General features: G+C 38.5%; 1 protein-coding gene across 7 annotated transcripts in view; it reads right to left on the bottom strand.

Annotated features, from left to right (window-relative positions):
- SPATA5 (spermatogenesis associated 5) overlaps positions 1-23,973 on the bottom strand; it is a 313,506-nt gene that overhangs the window by 262,516 nt on the left and 27,017 nt on the right. For all 7 annotated transcript variants that reach the window (XM_050946311.1, XM_050946312.1, XM_050946313.1 and 4 more), the window contains exon 10: positions 6,909-7,063. In XM_050946311.1, coding sequence (XP_050802268.1) covers positions 6,909-7,063 — 155 coding nt within the window. The remainder of the gene's footprint in view (positions 1-6,908; positions 7,064-23,973) is intronic.

Below are 23,973 nucleotides of genomic sequence, written 5' to 3'. Positions count from 1 at the left end.
CAAGAAATGTATGCTACTAAACATAATGGAGGCTATTCAAAATGGTGAGTAAAATAAGCCCTATCTTTTCTTAAAGAGTTGTGAAGATGACTGATAATTTCCCCTACCCTAAATAATTCTTTGTATTTTCTATGTTTGCAATAAGTGTTCTGCCATTAGGCCCCCTTCTTTTTTCGGTCAGCATTCATTCTACTCTGCTTTAGATATTAAATATATCAAGTCTCCACAATAAGAGACAATTGACTCCGATGACCTTATGTTTTGAGATGACGTTCTCCCAAAATAGGTAGTCTTCAAAGACAGGCAACAGATTTACTGGCTATAAAATCAGGATTCCCTTCTTAAGATTCATCTGTGCTTGATGGAGGTAGACACAAAGATGGGGAAGCAGAAAGAACAAGGACGGGGGAGAAAGAGGTGGCTGACTGGGGGTGCTGGGGAAAGAGATTAATTCATTGGGGGGGGGGGCCTAGCATATATAGCGTTATTCCTGACCTAGAAAACTGTCCCCCTCCCAGGCTACTGTAATCAGGCAATCTCACTCAATTTCATTGCCTTCCTAGAGCCATTTGTCTGATATCTCAACACTGGAAACTAAAAATGTAATGTTACTTCTAGATAAAGCAATGTAGCCTGAGAACATCAGCAGGGTGCTTAAGAGGAATAAGCAAACCTAGAACAAATGAACAAATTCCAAATAAAATAAAATTGTCTATTTGGCTGTCTTATTTTAATATATGACAAAATAATATATATGTCTGAAAAAACAAAGAATATCCACACACGGGTCATCCACTAAAAACTGAGCTGAGCTGAAAATGCTAATTGGAAAAGCAAGAAGCTGAGGATCTGCTGCCACCAGAGCATGTAGACCGTCATGCTAAGAACATCCACGGGAAAATGTTACAGGAGCCCTAAAAAAATTCTATTTTTAATTTTTTATTTTTAATCATCAACTGCTTCTACTTTTTGAATCAATTAAGTACTGTGATTGAGTAAGGAAGCATAAAAATACACACAACTGACAGCAACTGCCACTCAGAAGAGTACAGATGAACTAGCTAATGACAGAATTTTGCTGTGGAAAAAAAAGTTAAGAGAAATATCAATTCAGAGAAAAGAGAGGATTGCTGTTTCTGATTCTAAGGAGGAATGAGTGGTTAGGGCTTATGAACCGCCAACGCAGCCTTTCAATTTTGTTAAATTGCCTTACCCCAAATTTTGCTACCTGCCAGTGCTAAAACTTATTTCTAATGTGCTATATTCTAATGTGCTATTTCAGAGCACTACTGTGAAAGAGCATTTTTGATTTTTTCCATCATACAAACAGGCCTGAATGGACAAACATTAGCTAAATAGTAGTAAATGGGCTCGCACAGCTACACAGTTGTGTGTGTTGTTACTTCTTATTTTGGGGAGGGGGCTGGGGGGAATAACTGTTACTGAAGATAGTGAATGAAGCAGAAAATAGTAACTTGAGAAATTTTGAGGAATTGATTGCCATGCAATAAGAGTCTGACATATTTACAGAGTCTTAGTTAGCATGAAGCAAAGATACAAATTCTTAAGACCAAGTCTTAGTATGTCTCCTTAACTTTAACAGAAATATATAAAAAATAGTCTACAGTACAATGTTTTAGTAAAGAGACAGGAAAGACGTTTTCTGTAGCTTCTTAACACTGCTGGAAAACACTTTTCTTAAAGGCCATATCCATTACATGAAACAAAATTTATAAATTTCCAAATTAACTCGATAACGGAATAGTAACAGCAGTATACTTTTCCCAGGGAAGGAGAAGAGACAAATAGACTGCCTTAATTTTCAAAACCATCTTATTTTATTATTATATTAATTCACATATGTAAAAGATGGACTGGTTGTTCCAGCAGTAATGTTCCAGTGGAACATGTTCTCTTTCTAGTGGAGAGAGCTGGACACAGGAGATTGTAAGGGAATCTATACGCGTCACACAGAGCAAATAAACCTGTACAGTGGAATATGTTATCAGGAATTTACTAAAGTTTTTAGAAGCAACAAGCAAAATGAGTTTTGTGGTACCTTGCATATCTACAAAAATTGAGAGAAAAGACACTTATGACAAAAGTACCCTGAACCACTGTTCAAATAAGTATTCAAACCTGCTGTGTCTGTTCCACTGCGGTATGCCATTTACCATCAAGACAAGGTGCACATGAAAAAGGAGAAATCAGAGAGGTAAAGGGTGGCCTTTGAAAAACACAGGTGTGGAAAAACCTGAAGACTCACTCTAGATAAGTTCTCTTTTGGAACCTCGTGCTAGGAAGGAAAGCTACTGTTTGATTCCTCGAAACTGCACTGTAAGGTACGTAGGTAGGAAGAAAGAGGAGTATCATGAGTTTTCATACGAACAAAGCATGCGGGGTTAAATGTTTAGCTAACTTGTTTATCTAGAATTTCTATAATGCAAGCTGTGATCAACCAGAGTCTATGACATTGAGACTGCTCCATTTGCTATTTTTTATTTCCAGAGACTTTTCAAAATCTGATTGGGCGTCACCCTAACTCACTTAATTTTTTCGCGCAGAATACCCTCAGGAGTAAGCTCAGAGGGATAGTGATAGTGCACTGCTGTGCAATATAGGACACCTAGGTTTCATTCCTGGCACTACATATTTAACTCTTCAAGTCAGCAGGGCTAAGAACGTGATGCAGAACAGTAACTCCATAGAGAGTTATGAAGCAATAAGTAATAAAGAAACAAAGCAGACATGCACTGAAGGACATCTCATCCAGAACTTTTTGGCAAGAAAGGTGTAAGTCTCAGTGTGCTGAATTACAATACGACAAAAAACAGGCAGGGAAAACCCTCAGAGAATTCTAAAAAACCCATAGAAGAGGGAGGAATGGCTACTATAGCAGAACTCCCCAAAACACTGAAGCACAGAACTAACTTCCTGATGTATAACATGCACCCCCGGTCTCCAAAGTCCCTGACACATAAGAGCTGTCTTCCAAAGAGGTTACATGTAATGAAGTTCAAGAGAAGTTCCATTAAAATGAAGGAGTACAGGACACTCAACAGATTCTTGCAGTCATCATACAAACATTTTGCATTCTCCCCACTCACAAACACACTGCATAGCACTCAATGCATACATGGAGTGCCAAGAGAATGCAAATATATAGTACACCAGGAAGTGGACCGTAACGTGTCACCTCTATACCTAGACAAGCCTTTCCTCTACTGTCCTCCAAACAAGCTCACTATCCACTAAGTCCCTCTCCAAACTCAGTTAATCTAACTGCTGTCCCCATCAATAAATTGAGTATGTTTAGAATTAAAAAAACCTAAAGTATTGCATCCGATAGCCTTCATCATTCAAATAATGCAGCTGATTGATACTGCTCCTGCAAGTTAAGGTAAATGTGTTGTATACTGTGCAACAAATAAAATGGCACAGGCACAACCAGAGCAATTAAGTTTAACAGAATACTATATATAATGACCCTCCTACAATTCTCTCTGAAATTTAAGATTAAAAAATTTAGAACTAATTAGGACAATAAAAACCTCCCACTCACTGCCTGCTCAAATGGTGCAGATCCTGCATATTTTGACTAACTTCTCTGCAGATTTCATGCTAAAACAGAGATTTATCTATCTTAAGTGGTGGAAAGAGGATGTTACTCTTTCAGAAAAATACAAGGGTAGCAAAGAGAGAATGGTATCGGCACATAACCAAAGCAGAAATGAGCCTTTTATCAAATTGCCTTTATTCATGGTTTAAAATATGATATGATACCCCATCTTTGCTTTGTCCTTTCTCATTTGCTTTACATAGGGCTACTTTAAACAGCCCTAATGTGGAAAACAGCCAATTTTAAACTGAAAAATATTAACTTAACATAATGAAGGTATCTCTCAGTTTTCTTTAGGCTGTATTTGATTTTTGCTAACTTACTGTATAGCCCAAAAGTTGCATCAATGCATGTATTTGACCCTTGTAATAATATATCTTTCCCCCCCACCCCATCCCCAAAATGAACAGTTAATAAAGTAATACAGTTCATACCCAAGCTATTGTCTCCTATTGGAAAGTTTCCTGTGGTTGGTCATTTATATCATGCTTTAATGTATTTTTAGCCAGGGTTTTTTAGATGACAAAACAGATTTAAAGTCAAACTTTGAAACGCTTTTCAAAAAAATGAATGTAATCTCTTATTTACCAAAAAAGTAACACACAGGAATACCTGTCTATACATATAGATTGTTTTTTGGTTTTTTTGGGGGGTGGGGGGGGAGAAGAAGCCTATCCTCATAGAAATAAGCAGGTGAAAGTATCTGAAGATTAATCACTCTCAGATAACCAAACATGCTGCAACATTAGCACATGCACTAGCCAGAAAAAAGAGAACTGAAGTTACAGGACTCCAATTGCAGGAATCATCTACTTCTCTTTAAACCAATTTGGTTTCCGTTAGGGGTTTTTTGTTTAAGTCATAATTTTTACAATATGATATGAATGTAATAAGCTTAGTGCAAGAAAGCACTTTCCACTGGTGTAAATTACTGCAGAGCACATAAGTAACATATCACAGTGCACTGTGGCCTCGAGCCAGCTAATAAAGTGCTGGATGGAAAAATGGCCCAAGTCCATGAACTGTAAATATTGTATTGAAAGGAGGTGAAGGGGGAATAAAAAGAAGAACTTATTATTGTATTTATAACTAATGTTGGTTCCAGTTCTTGTGACAAGCAAATAATTCCAGGTTTCCCAACAGATGTTCCAAGACTGGACAATCATACATCATGACCCCAAACAGTGAAGTATGCTAGGGCATAAATAGTCTATAATATTGCTGGCACAAGATCATGGGCCCCAAATGACTCTGTGAGTGCACCCATTTAGCTGCTAAACTACCTTGCTTGCACTCACAGTCAAGTACTTAACCATCCAACAGGTGCAAGTGTAAGTGCAATTAATTGGACATGTAATTTTTCATCCTCTTTAATCGCAAGAGCAAGACTGTGCTTGCAATATTAGATTGGGATCTAGCTAAAACTCAGAACCTAAGTTTCAAAAGTATTACAAAATATTGCATGCACAAGGAGTCCCAGTAAAGTCAAATGAAGTTAAGCATGTGCTTAAGTCTGGACAGAATGAGGCCTATATCTGTAAAAGCCCAACTCCTGCTTGTGGACAACACTTTAAGTGTACTCATTTCAATAAAGAAATGTTTTTATATAGCAATCTGATTACTAAGGTTGTGGAAAAAGGGACTGAGACATAAGAAGAAAGGCACTGAGAAGAACAACAATTTAGACTCTAGTTGTTGGCCACTAGCTTGGGACACAGAAGACCTGGGTTCAGTTCCCTGTTATGCTACTGACTTCCTATGTGACCCTGGGCACATCATTCACTTTGTCTCTGCGCTTCAGTTATCCAGCTGTAAAATGGGGATAATAGTATCTCCTGACTGCACAGTATTATGAAGATAAATGCAGTCTGAGGCATTCAGATATTAGTATGGTAACAGGAGCTATTTAAGCATATGTAAGTGAAATAGACAGAGCCAGATTCTACTCTTGATTTCAGACGCATTAATCCTGAATATCTCTAGTATAAATCCAGAGTAATTCCACTGACTTCAATAGCATAACAAAGACAGGTTTGGCACAGAGTGCAAAATACACAAATAGGCTACTAAATGAAGTGTACCATTCACTCTTCTGATTTCTTATTCCCACAGTTTGGGAATAACCACCTACTATGTGAATGAATTCCCTGTTGATTCATCTTTGTGAAATTATGCTTAATAATTTTCTTCTATTTTATTTTTTGACTTGGCATTGATTTATATGCCCCCCTTTTGTGATTTTCTAGAATTTTCTTAATATAAGCACAAATATTTATTTTGCCAATATTAACAAGATAGAAATTCTTCTCACACCCCTTCTGTTTATCTGTTCATTAACACAGCACCTTCCCCTAGAAGCGAGTGGACAAGTTAATACCTACAAATATTTTGATTATTAGAGTTAAGTACGTTGGTTTGGGGGTTTTTGTTTTGGTTTTTTAGGCATATATCTTTGTCTCAAATAACACAGGGCTTATTAGAACATTGTACAATAGACTTATTTGGTTATCTCAGCAGACTGTAAGCCTTTCAAGGCCAAGGATCTTCTCTTTTCAACGTAAGTTGAAAAATTTGTGACAGAAGGTGGTAAATGTATATATCTTTTCCAAAAAGTAACTAAATTTTTCAGATGAACAAGTAGCATATTCACACACATTTGTGCTGGCAAAGAGATCACTTTGGAATTGATCACTGCTAACCAGTAAGGACTGACACAGGAGGTCAAATTCTTCTCTTAATTAAATCTCTGCAATCTCGCTGAAGCCAATGAGATTGCAGAAGTATGACTGTCGGCAGAATTTGTCCCTATGCTTTCAGTGATTCATATCTTGTTGACCTAGACAATTTATCAGCTATGCTTTATATAACCACACAAAACCTTTTCATAACCTTGTTTCAATATATTTTGGTGGCAAATGTCAATGCTTTGTTTCTAATTGAACTGGTTGCTGGAACACTAGTGGCTCCGATGTACAGACCTATTCAGTGCCTGTTTTAAGCTTATATTTTTAGGCTTTTAATCAATTAACCTATTCAGATCTTGAGAACAGAGCATACAGTCAACAGGAGACACAGGTCTTCCTGCAGTGCCTACTTTTCACGCTGAACAACAAATGCCAACAACAACAAAAATCGGACATGTCAAAAAAAAATAATGATGCATAACATTTATTGGAGACTTCGATTTTCTAAAATGAACCTTTGCAGAGAGGGCTCTTCAAAGTCTCACTATGACTTTACAGCATTTAGCTTTAACAATGTTTCTAGCGTTCTGTGGAACATGACTTACTTTTGGCACATCAATAGCCACCTCCCTCATGGCGCTGGGCCTGACATCATTCATCCCCTGCAGGAAGTCATTGAGAGTAATCATCACTGACCCAGCCACCTCACTGTCTAACAGGTTAGCTTTTTCTCCCAGTGCTCTCCGCAAAGCACACAAACCTACAAAGAAAACCAAACACATGTTGACTTCATCCTGTTTCCCACAAATACAGAACGTACAACACATACATGCACAAAAGATTGAAGCATTGGCAAGGAAATGATCTTTAAACAGAACGTCCCAACATCAAGCTCTGGCTAGTTCAAAGAACACAACAGATATTTCTGATGAAGGGGAAAGGGGATTTTATGACCACATATACACATAGAACAGATCAGCTTCAAGACAGAAAATGAAATAGCCATAATTCCCAGGAAAACCATTATAGGGCGGATAGGAGAGGTGACAAGAAAAACTAGTTGAGATCATTTTTATAGACACTTTTTTATGAGGAAAAAAAATACAAATATCTAGCACAGGAACCACCAATTAATGCAAGATCGGCAGTCTTGTCCAGTCTCCTGCCAATGCAGAATTGGGCCCCAAGCGCTCTCTTTGACTAATCTACTTTAATAGGATTTGAAGTGAAGTGATGAGATTTTTGCTGCTTTCACTGTCTAAAAAAACCTTCAGCATAAAGGAGGTTTTTCTTCATGTTCAACTCATTTTCCAAATTACTCTTTGTATTGTCTTGAACTCAGGGGCGGCTCCAGGCACCAGTGCAGCAAGCGTGTGCCTAGGGCAGCAAGCCGGGGGGTGGGGAGCCGGCCTGCCAGTTGTCGTTAGGGCGGCAGTCAGGGAGCCTTCGGCGGCGTTTCTGCAGGAGGTCTACCGGTCCCACGGATTCGGCAGCAATTCAGTGGCAGATATGCTGATGCCACAGGACCAGCAGATCACCCGCAGAACTGACACCGAATCCGCAGGACTGGCAGACCTCCCGCAGAAACACCACCAAAGGGTCCCTGACTGCCATGCTTGGGGCGGCAAAATACACAGACACCCCTGCTTGAACTACTATGAATAATGCCTCTCCTCCACTGAGTTCATTCCGTTCAAACAAACACTTACATCTTCCCTGCTGCCCCTCTGTTTAGCCAAACGATTCATACAAAATTTCTACTGTCTTTCCCTATAACTCAGGTCCTCAGAAGCTCTGTTTTCCCCCCTTTTCTGATTTATCAATATCTTTCTGGGTACAGAAGCACCCAGGGGGACATGGATCAGGCTTCACGTCCCACTCCCCATCGGTAACTGGTCCAGGCTAAGGAAGCCAATGATCTAAATTTGGTGATGAATCCTGGTCATGTGCTACCTAAGGCATGCATATGCATATGCAAAACGAAACACTATTCTATATGCGATCCCACCATTCCATATGGAGAGGGACTGTCAACTCCTTTTCCTGTGAAGTGATACCTGACACTATGCTGCTCAAAAGCACCTTAGCTTTCCTTCCCCTTCAGTTGGTTTCTTTCAAGGTTTACTCCCATTTTGTTCTTTCTGCCTCTATTTCCAAACTTGCTTTTGATACTATAAATTTTACTGTATTAAAATAAATATTGAATGTAATAGAATTTAACTGATGCAGCTTACAAAAAATATGTGGTAGCAGTTTGACATAAATGAGCAATGCAAACAGAGACAAATATTTTATTGTTGGGTTTTTTTTCTATGCTTAACTGAACAAAATGTCAATTAATGCTGCAAGAAAGCACAATAATAAGAGATACGCTGTTTCTGAAATAAAAATGGCTTTACTATCAGAGGATTACTGAATATTTTCTATGGGAGCACTTATGAACTTGGAAATACAAGATTTCTGACAATTACAGGAATTCTAAATTTCCTACAATATATGCAATGTGTGAATAGATGTAATATCTCCCCTGTGGATCAGTACAGCTGGTGTATCTCCATAAACTGCCAATTATTACAGAGCATGAACACCTGCATTCAATACACAAGCCTTTTAATACAATAAAAAATGTTTGTAGTTCAGGTTTTACCCAAATGTGGAACATTTAGAACTAACAGGATACATAAATAAAAACATTCCATGAGGTCAAATAGGAAATTGCAAAGCTAGTTGCCAGAAGAGAAGTGAAAAATGCTACTGACTCACTTCAACATCACTAAAAGGATTTCAGAAGGGTTTTTTGTTTGTTTGTTTCTTTTTCCTTTTTCTCTCCCCTATTATTATTCTTAAAAAGAATTATTACATAACAGGACATCATTTCAATCAGATGAATTTGTAATTTCACAGCCACATGCGCAAGCAAAAAACCACCACTACCAAATAGGTTAATCATACTATGTGATTGCAGTTATATAATTGATGAGTCTTTGTTTTAGTTTTTTAATCCTGTTTTGCATTTGATCCTAAGCATTTATGATTACTATTCGCAAGGTATCAGTGATTTAAAATAAATGAATAAATCACCGCTTTAAAGAAAGTTACGTCATAAGAGAAAGGAAATAATTGATCCAGATCTCTGTTCTTCATTTATAAATATCCTTTCCATCAGCTACACATTTTACCACAAAAGCTCATTTGATGAAGTTTGTAACTATATCATGGCTATCTTTTTCATTTTTAAAGGGATAACTCATTTTTTAGTCATAAAAACAAAAAGAATGTCCACAGGGGACACCATTCTTCTGTACGGCCACTGCCAGTGTAAACGGCCTCTGCCCGTCCTGTTAACTGTATCAGAGTGAAGTTTCAGTGATCAGTAGTGTGTTCAATGCAGCAGCTCTGATCCAGAACAGGGATAAAAAGGTCACAGTTCTCCAAACAAAGCCTGAATTCATTAAAGCATGCGTGTGTACCTGCCAATACACAGGTCAGTATTTAACTGAAACAATGTTTTACATTTAAACAATAATAAAACATTGAAAATGAGACCATTATTGTTCCTGTTTCCTCTTGTTATCATAATCATTCTTTCCTGCCCTTCCCACTGACTCCTGCCCAAAGGGGGGGAGAGGGAGAAAGAGACTTATTAACAAGGGAAGAATACAGCCAATGGCTTTCCAGGAGGGAAAAAACACATCCCAACTTTAAAAACATGTTTTCCATGGCTCAATGTAGGAAATCTAAGGTAATACACAATATACACTGCTAGAAATTTTTTTGCAAAATACCCCTACAGTGGTATCTGCAAGTTTCTTGCTATGGAGATATAAAATTTTGAACTCTTAATCCATGCCATTTTTAATAATGTATCCCAGAAAATAGTGAACATTCAATATTTGCTCATCCAAAAGACCCATTTGGTCTCTGCAGATAAGCCTCTTCATAGGATTTGTCTAGCCCAGGGGTTCTCAAACTTCACTGCCCTGTGACTCTATTCTGACAAAAAAAATTACTCCACAACCCCAGGAAGCAGGACCGAAGCATGAGCCTGCCCAAGCCCTGCCAACCCAGGTGTGGGGGGGGAGGCGGCACAAAGCCCCTGTGCCCGGCGGAATGTTGAAGGGGAGTAGGGGAGAGAAACCGAAGCCCAGGGGCTTCAGCCCCAGGCAAGGGGCCTATAATCTCAGCACCACTGCCCACAGCTGAAGCCCTCACGCTTTGACCTCAGACAGTGGGGATCGGGCTTTGACTTTGGTCTCTGGCCCCAGTAAGTCTAAGCCAGCCCTGGTGAACCCATTAAAATGAGGTCCCAACCCACAGTTTGAGAACCACTTGTCTCACCTGATTTGAGTAAGATAAAGTCTTTATCCTTTATTGTAAACTTGCTTTGAGAGCACATTTATGTATCAATTTTACTTCACCCTAGTCAGACATCAACTTTCAGTGGATTAATGATTTTATTAATTCTGACTAATTAGGTGCCATTCCTGCAGCCCACTCACAGACCCGTAACCCTTACTCATACAGTCCCACTGAAATAAAATAAACAACAAAAAACATAACAAAATTGAGTTAGCTTTCCAGGTAGTCAATAGAACTACTTGCATAAGTAAGAGATACCTATTTGAGTATGGGTTGCAGGATTGGTCTCTAGCACTATACTCTGTGCACAGTAGGGACTTTACGTCCACGTAGTTAAGAGAGTGTAATCCATGGACAGGAACACTGCTTCTCAAGCTTGGCATAAATGGAAAATTCTGAAATAAAACTAAACTAAAAGAAACAAAAAACATAAGAGTGTAGGATATTTATCATAAAAAATAATGGAAAAAACAGTTTGTTCCACTCCCCAACATTGTGTGTCATCCCTCACAAATTCATCCTGTCTGTCTAAGGACAGAGGAAGGAAAGACGACAGAGGAAACAAGAGTGTTGTACAATTTGTCATAGTACAGCTGCTTTCTTTTCCGTCCCTTATAAACTATGATGCAAGTAGCATTGTTTACCCTTAAGGTATTCTGGTTCATAGCTATGGTTAGATGTCAGAACATTACATTACGATTGCACGTAGACAAGTGAAAGAATAAATACTCCCATGTAGCTAAATTTTGTCAGTCTATGCTTATTACACACTAATACAGAAAATGGAAATTATGCACTACATGAACACCCAACATATATATACACTATAGGTTTGGCAGGCTGAGAATATACAATGGATGTGGAAATGGATGTGACAAAGTATATTTATCTTACTTCTTTGATTGCCTAACTTCCAGCTTTTCCATTATCCCATCTCCCCTGGACTTGTTCTAACAATCCAAATCCAAGAATGGATTCAAACAACAGTAATTTTAATTTTAAGTCAACTTGCAAAATAAGTGTTTCTTCTTTCCCTACCATTTTGAAATTTCCCTACAAAATTGTAACAGCTCATAACATAAGAGAAAACCATTCTGCCTTGCATCTGTAACATGTTTCAGCTGCAACATCTTGTTATCTTGGAGGACTAGAAATTGGAGGCTTATACCATCTGAAGGGGCAAATTTTCAGGTTTGCAAAGGCACACACAGAGCACTTGCCTCTGTTCTCCGAAGGCTGAAAGATTATCCTATTTTAACATTCTGATAGTTTTATGTATAGAAAATCTATTTTAGAAATAAAGTCATTTTTCACTCCTTTAGAGACCTGTACAGATGGGCACACATTAACTAAGACACCTGATTTTACAGGTGGAGATAGCTTTTCTGTTGCAAACATGATATAAATATTTTATCAACACTCATTAAGGATGACTAGCATAATTCATAAGTGATTACCAAACTTACGCCAAGATATATTTTATACCAAACCATCATACACTGTATGTGTGTCTCTCTCACACATCTAAACCTTAACATACTGTACAGTCTCAACCACCTTCCCTACATTTTGTGATCATATAACATTCACATGGAAACTACAGCAACTGCTGATAACAAACACAAAGAAGTATTTTATGCATTTTTAGCTGTCTTTACTGCAATTTAGCAGCTGGAAACAAAGAGGAAAGGCAGCACTAGATGACCATCAGCCAGTGTTCCAAAAATGACAGTGCTGGGACAACTGACTATCCCATCACAGCATCAACAAGTTTAGATGAATTCTTTAATTTGCATCTTTTAAAAGTATATCATCCAAGGAATTTTTATTAATGTCACCATGTGGACAACTAAGATGACAAATTCATTGGAAGATAAATATCCACATGAAAGTATAATAGGTTTTAACTTAAACTCTAATCATAAATGCACACCCAATTTAGAAATTGTGTTCATTACAAAAGCACAAGCCACATTTTACTTCTGAAACCACATTCTATAATCTGTATTAACTTCCAAAGTTATATGGAAAAATCTCTGAAGAACTTTTATGTGCTGTTTGCACAGGAATGATAATACCCTTAAATCCCCTGTAACCATAATATTGCAAGTTCACTCAGCTAACCTGAGCATTAATCTACTGTAGGGATTGTGTACACAATTTATAGTCCTTCATGAATAGTCTGACATTTGCTGGAACATGTCTACAGAACTGAGCAGAAGCTGGTGGGAGGTACAAGAGGGGGAAGGTGGGGAGGAAGAATTGCATTTCCAGAAGTTCTAGCACACAGGAAATAATTTGCTCCCAGATGAAACTATACACGCACAACTTATAGTAAAGCTAAAAACTAAACTAAAATAAAAATAGGATACCATAGCTCCTTTATTTCCAAACCACTCAAGTCTAAGACACCTTGCTTAAGGTTGGCCATATGTTCACAGTAAGAAAGAAAAAGGTTGCCCATTATTCTGACAGTTTAATGGCAAAGATAAGGGGAGAGGCAAAACTTTAGTGTAACTGTTACTAATAAATTCTGCAAATCAGAATGCAGTCGTTAAGAAAAGATTGTATGAAAATGCCACATTATTATTGACAGATCTGCTTCACATTCAGACCTGCTTATTTTACATACAAGTACACAGAGTTACAGTTTTTTCACTCCTGCAGAGCTAATCGGCATGGAAGTGTGAACCAGACTCATCTCTGGCTCAGCATCATCAAAATTTTTAACTAAATTCCAACTGCTTTTTTTTTTTTGCTTTTTTTTTTGCTTTTTTTTAACTGTAGATGAATTAAGCCAAAGAGAACCCAGCTTGACCTTTAAATCTTAGGTTGAGTTTGCAATGCTGGCAGTTAAAGACTTTTTTTTAACTTTTCAAGAGTACATTTTATCTGGAACTCCTACAGAGTAAATAAATATGGAACCTTCATAGCACCCTTTTTACACACCACATTTCAGAAGTAGATGCATTTTAAATTCTGGGTATTAATTTAGAGTAAATCAGTGCCAATTAATGAAGAATTCATTCTTATCTCAGACACTGATGGTCTGGCCCCACCAAAGCCAATGGCAAAGCTCCCACTGAGTTCAATATGGCCAGTATTTCACCTCAAAAATCTTTTTATATTATATATATATATATATATATATATATATATATATATATATATATATATATATATATATATATATATACACACACACACACACACACACACACATATATACACACACACCTCTGCATTTGTGTAAGTTATATCTGAAACTGGACAATGGATCAGAGTTGAAAGATTAACAAAATAAAATTAATTTAAGAGACGTTAGTGCACGTCAGTTCAGTGAGGATCTGTATTATTGTTACCTACAGTATGTAAAGGGAGAAACCAACGTGCAGACACAGAATTAGAAGAGAACTAGACAGAAATGTCAGCCAAAATTCAGAGATTTAGATCTAAAAATATAACTAGACTAATGTGTGAGCAATTAAATGTAATGTTGAAAAACAAAAGACTTCAAACTAATTACAGATATGTGGTACATAAGAGGAAAATGGTGAATGAAATAAAGCAGGAAGTATCATGACAAAATAAAACATTTCACTAGAGGTTTCTCAAAAATGTGAAATGTCATTTTAAACATGTAATATATTGAGATTGCAAATTCAAAACCATTAATAGAATCAGCCCAGAAGCCTAGAGGTAAAAAAAAACACACACTCTTCTATACAAGGGATACCAATCTGAGATTTGGTACTTTGTCATCTTTGGTAAGTTACTGGCTGGTGGGGAGAGAGCTCCTAATGCGGCCAACTCAGCCACTGAAAGAAGCAAGATTTCAATTCATATCTGTAGTAACTCAATAGCAACATTGAGCAGCTCCAAAGGTGGCTGTGACTAACCTACTTTATCTGGAAGGATAGGTTGAATCCCATTATGAAGGTCTTAAGTGGGTAGAGAGCAAAGAAAGGAAAATACAAGAGAGTGGAGAGGATCCCTTGGGCTCCAGACACACCACACTGCAGGGGAGAAAAGACTTGTAAATCTCATAGACTATCACGGTTGGAAGGGACCTCAGTAGGTCACCTAGTCCAACCCCCTGCTCAAAGCAGGACCAATTCCCAACTAAATCATTCCAGCCAGGGCTTTGTCAAGCCTGAACATAAAAACCTTTAAGGAAGGAGATTCCACCAACTCCCTAGGTAACCCATTTCAGTGTTCACCACCCTACTATGAAAAAGTTTTTCCTAATATCCAAGATAAACCTCCCCCATTGCAACTTGAGACCATTACTCCTTGTTCTGTCATCTGGTACCACTGAGAACCATCTAGAGCCATCCTCTTTGGATCCCCCTTTCAGGTAGTTCAAGTAGCTATCAAATTCCCCCTCAGTCTTCTCTTCCGCATACTAAACAATCCCAGTTCCCTCTCCTCATAAGTCATGTGTTCCAGCCCCCTAGTCATTTTTGTTCCCTCTGCAGGACTCTTTCCAATTTTTCCACATCCTTCTTGTAGTGTGCGCCTAAAACTGGACACAGTACTCCAGATGAGGCCTCACCAACGTCCAATAGAGGGGAATTATCATGTCCCTCAATCTGCTGGCAATGCCCCTATTTATACAGCCCAAAATGCTGTTAGCCTTCTTGGCAACAAGGGCACACTGTCGACTCATATCCAGCTTCTCGTCCACTCTAACCTCTACATCCTTTTCTAAAGAACTGCTGCCTAGTTACTTGGTCCCTAGTCCGTAGCAGTGAATGGCATTCTTCCGTCCTAAGTGCAGGACTCAGCACTTGTCCTTGTTGAACCTTGTCAGATCTCTTTTGGCTCAATCCTCTAATTTGTCCAGGTCAGTCTGTATCCTATCCCTACTCTCCAGCATATCTACCACTCCTCCCAGTTTAGTGTCATCTACAAACTTGCTGAGGGTGCAGTCCACGCTATCCTCTAGATCATTAATGAAAATATTGAACAAAACCGGGCCCAGGAGCGACCCTTGGGGCACTCCGTTTGATACTGGCTGCCAACTAGACATGGAGCCATTGATCACTATCCATTGAGCCCAAAGATCTAGCCAGCTTTCTATCCATCTTATAGTCCACTCATCCAGCCCATACGTCTTTAACTTGCTGGCAAGAATACTGTGGGAGACCACATGAAAAGCTTTGCTAAAGTCAAGGAATAACACGGCCACTGCTTTCCTCTCAACCACAGAGCCAGTTATCTCATCATAGAAGGCAATTAGGTTAGTCAGGCATGACTTGCCCTTGGTGAATCCATGCTGACTGTTCCTGATCACTTTCCTCTCCTCTAAGTGCTTCAGAATTGATTCCTTGAGAACCTGCTCCATGATTTTTCCAGGGACTGAGGTGAGGCTGACTGGCCTGTAGTTCCCTGGATCCTCCTCCTTCCTTTTTTTTAAAAAGATGGGCACTACATTAGCCTTTTTCCAGTCATCCAAGACCTCCCCCGATCCCCATGAGTTTGCAGATCCATTGGCCATTATCTTTGAAATCACATCCGCTAACTCCTTTAGCACCCTCGGATGCTGCATAGCCAGCCCCATGGACTTGTGATCGTCCAGCTTTTCTAAATAGTCCTGAACCACTTCCTTCTCCTCAGAGGGCTGGTCACCTCCTTCCCATGCTGTGCTGCCCAGTGCAATAGTCTGGGAGCAAGAATACATACACATTTCACAGATGCTAATTGGGACAAGCCAACCTGGCTCACTATACAGAATATTGTATCCCAGCAAGGCAGAGATTTGCTTATCCCTGAGCATCAGCGATTTAAGGGAGGAAAGTGAATTACTGCTCAGACCTTTTGAAGTCACCACAAGGAGATAGGTGCTTAGCCCTGGTTAAGCCTTCCTTGCTCCTTTCAAAGTTACCATAAAAACAGGCTGCTGAGGATTCCTTCAGCATGGGAAAATCCTTGGCAAGCATAAACCCTGATAGTTCACTTTTCAGTATGACCATTGTAGTCTCCTCTTTAACCAGTTCCTTATCCACCTTTCAGTTCTCATATTAATCACATCTTCTCCAATTTAACTAATAGTTTCCCTGTGTGGAACTGTATCAAATGCATTACTGAAATCCAGATAGACTAGATCAACTGCCTTTCCTTTCTCTAAAACAGTTATCTTCTCAAAGAAGGAGATCAGGTTGGTCTGACAAAAATCTACCTTTTGTAAAACCATGTTGTATTTTATCCCAATTACCATTTACCTTGTGTCCTTTATTTTCCCTTTCAAAATTTGTTCCAAGAACTTGCATACAGTTGAAGTCAAACTAGCAAGACTGTAGTTTCCTGGATCACTTTCCCCACCTCCCCCTTTCTTAAAAATAGAAACCATATTAGCAATTCTCCAGTCATAGGGTGCAACCCCCGAAGTTTACAAATTCATTACAAATCATTGTGATTGGGCTTGCAGTTTCATCTGCAAGTTTCTTTTAATATTCTTTAATATTCTTGGATGGATATTAGCCAGGCCCCCACGTTAGTCCCATTAAGCTGTCTGAATTTGACTTCCACCTCGAATGTGGTAATTTCTACTTCTGTATACTCATTCCCATTAGCCACCGTGACACTACCCCCAAGCTCTTCATTACCCTTATTATAAGCTGAGGCAAAGTATTTGTTTAGGTGTTGGGCCATGCCTAAATTATCTTTAGTTTCCAGCCCATCCTCAAGCTTAGCGGTCCCACTTCTTCTTTCCTTGTTTTCTTTTTATTTAAATGGCTATATAAGCTTTTATTACTGGTTTTAAATTCCTTTGCAAGGTTCAACTCTGCTTAGCTTTTGGCATTTCTCATTTTATCCCTACACTTTCTGAGCTCCAAGAGGTAGCTTTCTTTGCTGATCCATCCCATCTTCCATTCCTTGTAGGCTTTCTGCTTTCTCTTAATCACCTGTTTGAGATGCTTACTCTTCTAGGTTGGTCTGAAATATTTCTCCCTGCTTGGGATGCAGGCTACAGATAGCTTCTGCAACTTTGACAAAGTAATTCCAAGCCTCCTTCATGTTCAGATCCTTGAGTTCTTCAGACCAGTCCACTTCCCTAATTCTTTAATTTTTTAAGTTTGCCCTTTTGAAATCAAGGACCCTAGTCGCAGATCTATTTTGTTTATCCTTCCATTTAGTTTAAACTGAATTAGCTTATGATCACTTGAGCCATGGTTGTCGCCTACAACCAGTTCTTCTATGAGGTCCTCACTACTCACCAATACCAAGTCTAAAATGGCATCTCCTCTTGTTGGTTCAGCAATTATTTGAAGAAATCTGTCAGCTATCACATCCAGGAAAACCTGGGCTCTACTATTATTAGTAGCACATGTCCTCCAGTCTATACCATTGAGTGACAGACAGATTCATTTACTCCAACATTGCATAGAGACTCGGTGAATCAGGTTGCAACTGAACTGATGCAAGCTGTGATGTATTGCACCCACATTCATTACATTATTTGGGGGGGGTGGGTGTGACAATTAGGCTTACCAATTTATCCTTATTGTGATCACAACTGTAAAAAATAAAAGTGTACGTTGATAAGATGTCACAATAACCTCTAACAATGAATGTTGATGGGAAAAGGTAAGAAAGGGAGACAAAGACTGAACTAGTCCAAATAAATAGGCTTCCTGCTATAACTCAAGGACTGTGTTAACATCATGCCTAGTAAACCAGAAATCAGTGAACCAAAATTGGTGGGTGGGAAACCAGGAATAGGTGGGAAAAATAATGAGGGGATGGGCTATTCTGCCCACCACTCTCTTTGTGGGTTCTTAAAGAGAATAATTGGCTACTGGAGTAAGCTTCACCACCATGGCTGCCACTCACACTGTCTCCTGGGAACCCAGGCCATCGCGATCCTGATCCTCAAATATGTCCAGAGCAGATCAGGCCAGGAAAAGGGAGTCAGATGACATCCCCACCACTATCAGCTCTAGCTGAATCCCAGTCATCACTTGGGAGGAAACAGGATCAGACTTTAAGAACAACAGCACAACAGCTCCAGCCAATCTCAACTAACTTTTCTTTTCCCCAAAAGGTCAGTTATTACCATCTTTAATACCATCTAAGAGACTGCCAAACAAGGGGCATTTTCCTTCTGAAAACCTCTCTCCAGCTAAAGGGAAAGGGAACAAGGGATGTTATCAGAATGAAAGCTTTACTTAATACTTTACATTTCAAATGGTTTCACTCTTTTTCTCTCTTTTTATCTTTGGATAAAAGGATTTTTAATGGTGTGTTTGCACTGCAAGCTGAGGCCTCTGTAAACCAAACCCATATCTTGTTTAACACCGTTTAATGCTGGACACTGACTGGGTTACATTAACACCTTTAGCCCATCTAGTCCATCCAAATTAATACAAGAGGGGATGCACATTGCACTATGTCCAAAAACACTGTGTGGGGATTACAGCATTTTTCCCCAACAATGCTCAGCACATCTCCCTGGAGCTATCTAGGAGCAGAGGCATAATATTTATAATACATAATGACTACTTGTTCACAGTTATGTTTCTAAGGACTCTGGGAATAATTCTGTTCTGGATAAGAAGCCTAATATGCCGTGAGGGGCAGGGATCATGTCAGGGCACAGCCACCATAGTCCCCCAAGCCAGTGCAGGTTAATTAGGGCCTGAAGCACATTGTGAAGAGTACTGTCGCTGTAGCACAGGCACTGCATGATTCCTTCACTAAGGAACATGCTTTTCAAAAGAGTAACTCAAAATTTCAACTACTGCATTACTATTAAAAAAAAGTGAATAAACAGAAAAGAACAGAGAAGTATATAGAGAATTTAGCATTACGTTAAGTTACGTATTTATAGTCTTACTTTTGTATATAGGATCTGATCCCAAATCCACTTAAGTCAATTGAAAGACTCCCATTGACTTCAATGAGCTTTGGATCAGGCTGACAGTTTCCATATCTACTTATGCTCTTTGAACACTGAGGGACCATGTAGCATATCTTATGGCTAATGCAAGGAAACCCTGAGATGAAACTCATAGGTTCTTTTCCCTGGCTCTGCCAATGTGTAAACGAGGCAAGTTACAAATTCCATGACTTATTTTCCCTGTACATAAAATGATAATGTTTGCCTGCCTCAAAGGGGCGCTGTGATGCTTAATTAAAGTTTGTAGAGGAGTCTGTCATACTTGGAAGAAAATATAAACTATAATTTTGTGCATATACATTTTATCTTTTGCTCATATAAATACAAGTAGGCAAGAATGAGAAATTGATCAAGACAGAGACATGCATAGGATTTAAATAAATTACTCCAGCATTCAACCCACAACAATACGCAACACAGAAGTTTACAATCCCAATGTGCAACTACTTGAAAATTAGTTTTGGATACAAACATTTAAAGTTAAATGATTATCAGAGAAGTTTTACAAAAATGGTCAGTTCCAATGCCCTGGCTGGAATAAGCACTATACCATCCACAGAACAGAAATCATAGAGTAGAGTATCGCACAAAACTAGAACCGGACACAGACATTTAAAAAAAAAAAACCTACAAAAATATACACTAATACATTTCGGCTTTTATACCCTCTCCACTCTAAACAACAAGTATACCAATAAAAACTCCATTCACTGTCTTAAAGAGTACAGATTTTGTCTAAAGCAGAGTATCTGTTATCCAGAAATCTGCCATCACGTACAGTGGGCCAGGTTTTGATACTGTTAGCCATGTTGGCTGCCATCTTATTCCATGAATGGTCCTACTAAAGTCAATGGAGCCACTTTATCACAGAAGAGCCTTACTTTACCTGTTGTGCTAGGTTCGGCACATACACAGAACAAAAAAGAAGGTTCCTGAGTCAAGACCTTACAATCTACTTAAGGTAGTCTTCATCAGGCGTAAAGGTGTCAGGATCTGGCCCATAACAAAGAAAATGTGTGAGAGGGGGTGGTTAAATAGGAAATCTTGGAAAAACTACTAAAAAGAGTTTCAACTAGTTAGTAATTCTGCCTGTTTCTCTGTTCCACAAGATGTTAATTTAAAATAAGAAACAGAAAAACAGAACACAAGTGATTCCACAGACAAATGTAAGGTCAACACATTCCATCCAGTCTTAAACATGCTCCCTCTAGCCACATTTTAACATCCAGATGTAACCATTTCTGCATAAAAGCAATCACTCTGAATTAGCATTCTTAAAAACCACCCAAAAACATATGTTACAGCCCGAGCCAACAAAAAGTAATTCTGCTTTGTGTGTATGCGTGCAAAGCAAGCAAGCATTTGTACATAACCTGTTAGGAGGGCAAATGATATTTGCTTCACTTTAGAAAAAAGATTTGGCGCTAGTGATTTCATTTGGAAATTACATGACAATACAGTGACTTAAAACACTCATGAGCCCTGAAAGATTCACTAGATACCATTACCCAGTAAATTAATGAATGTATAAAGTATTATGTAAGCAAAAGTCATCCTCTTTTCAATAACAGTACTATCTATGCTGCAGAAATGTGCATTCAAATAAAGGGGTTGGAAGTGGGGTGGAGAGGAAGGGGAAGGAGAGTAAAAGAGATAAGAGAGAATTTTTGGACCTAAGTCATTACAATCCAATAATAAATTTGTAGTTGTACCTCTACATCATATTTGGATTTCATCACTTAAAGTTTCAGAATTCTATGTTCTGTCATTTCTGAATAAATTTGTCTTCCACTGTTTCATACAGATTCAGTTGTTTTTGATGACCTGACTCCATATAACCCCAGAAAAAGGTATGTGACCCTGTAAAGATAAATAGGTTTGTAACATTTCCATCTCCTCACATGACCATCTCTGTATGTGAATGTGGCTATGCTACTCAGTAACTTATTTGCAGCTGCCCAAAGTTTATCTGCTGCTGTGTTAAAACAAAATCATCAAGCAGAAATAATATGCTCCCTCCATTTTTATAAGTGATCAAACCAGCCAGTGTGGCAACGGCGATGTCTCTCTAAAATCCAACTTTGCAACCTATTTAAAAAAAAACAACACTCCATCACCCTGGCCATTTACTCACATTAACAAAATTAAGCTTCCAAGTGCACTCAACTCATATACATACTGCATTTATTTAACAATGTAAACCAGGAAAAATATTTGTAATAATTTTAACATTTATACTAGCGATGAGGCCAAAACACAATACCAGACCCAAACACCATCAGTGAAGTTCAGATTTGTATCTGAATTTCATGGCTCAGGCCATCTCTCATTCACATCATTATTTGGACTGTAGAATATTTATTACAGGTGACAAAGAAGAGCAAAGAAGAAAAAAAAATCAGCTCAGCTTTCAGATCTCATACTGAATTGGCAGGCTAACAACTGAGGGAGAGGGGAGCATATTCTTACTTGGACATTTGAGCACACTTGATCTGGATTCTCTGAGAGAAAATAAAGGCGGAATCACACGATGCCATTTTTAACATAACTTCTCCAAGATGGAACTAATGTGCCCAAAAGAGATTCCAATCCAGTCTGACACCACCTCTAAAATGGTTGGTGCAGCACCTACCTGCAAGATTGCAGAGCTAAAATGGAAGCAAAGGAGTAGCTCCTCAGACTCAAGCTACTCAAGAGTGGGTCTAATCAATATGGTGCTGAAAATAGAATTGGTAGCCAATCATTCATCTGCATTAGGGCACCAGGAGTGGCTAACACCAATAGAGTTGAACTTGCATCGGTAACAGCAGGAAATTTAAAAAAAATTGTAATAATAATACTCCCTACAATAAATAGGGCTTATGTGTGAAGGCGGCTTGGTTCAAGGGGGATGTTCACTGGGAAGCCTCATGGAGGGTATGGTGGTGGTACTGTAGCATGACAAATCTGGGGATAGTCTCTGTAGTGCATATAGGGAGGCTCACCCAGGCTGCTGTCAATTTCATCAGCTCAGCGAGCCAGCAGCTCCTTCAGATAGCCAACCTGATCAAGTTACAAAAGCCAAGACAAAACAAAAGATCCTGTAAACAGGGACATTCTTTGGTTTCAGGGGCACAGGATCTTCCTATTTATTTATAAAAACTGAAATTGTATTGTTCATTCACCCTAATGTAGAGGGGATATGAGCATGGCAGACAATAGTCAGGTTTTTTGGAGGGGATGAAGGAAGGGTACACGGGACATAAGTCAGAGTTTGGGCTAGGGAACAGCTAAAAGTTTCATGGGCCTGGCAAAATGCTAAAGACAGACTCCTCAAATAATGCAACTTGCATGCTCATTTCATGATCGTAAATTAAATACTAGAGATTCTGCATTATAAGTGAATTGTTCACGGAAGTTTAAAGAATAGATGAGAGGACTGGGCACAATGGGTCCTAGCCTAAACTAAATTATTCTGAAAATTATGTTTTATTTAAAAGAGGAAAGGCTGCCTCCGCTGATGGTGTAAACTCAAATGGCTTCAGTAGAGCTATGTGAGTTACATCACTGAGAATCTGACCTGATTTCTTATTTCTACAACATTTCTGAAAATAGCAGTCAAGCTCAACCAAAGTGAACCAATACTACCCCCAACTTCACAAAGCAAAGTGACACTTGTCTGTGCAGTTACATTAAAGAAACTGTCAAATTTATAAATCTCTCAAATGTAAAACAAAATTAGTGCTTCTACCTCAGAAAAGGCTCAGAGTTACAGAAGAAGTTATTGCAACCAATTAGATGTTATTGCAAGAAGCCCACTGTTTAAACAAGGGCATTTGTTCTTCCTTTCCTGATGATGCTATCTTATCAAGGTCCACGTGTTTTATATCAGCACACTGAAATTATGCGTAATGAACGAGGATGTTCAAGATAAATTTTAAAAATTACAAAGCAAATACTTCCTTTCACTGTAAACAATGTGACTAAATCCACTTCTTGAAGAAATCAAGTTATATTTATATTCACCCTGTTGAAATGCTACAGGCAACCATAGAAGGATAAGTTTATAATAAATTGCTATATTTGGAAACTTTTGTTGCTAAGCATCTTCTAACATTCAGCACAGTTTATATCATTCATGTCCCTGCTACATAATTAACATTTCATATGTTTTCCAAAAAAGTGCAGTGCTTATCTTTGTTGTTAATTTAAAACCATTATAATTTTTTTAAAGTATTAATAAAAGGCTGTGTGGCCAATTAATTAGAGTGGCAGCATGATCCCAGGGGAATACAAACAGACATTATATGCAAGGATATGTCACAGCCTATCTTCTAAACAGCATGTCTCTTTGAGATAAAACACTTCAGAACACAGCTGTTCATGCTAAAAAGGTAGTCTACTAAGCAATTTAGAAGACAAGAAACCTC

Source organism: Gopherus flavomarginatus, chromosome 3 (assembly GCF_025201925.1).
Source record: "Gopherus flavomarginatus isolate rGopFla2 chromosome 3, rGopFla2.mat.asm, whole genome shotgun sequence".
NCBI lineage: Eukaryota > Metazoa > Chordata > Testudines > Testudinidae > Gopherus > Gopherus flavomarginatus.
Note: the sequence above shows the minus strand (reverse complement) of the source record. Positions and strands in the feature narration are given on the sequence as shown.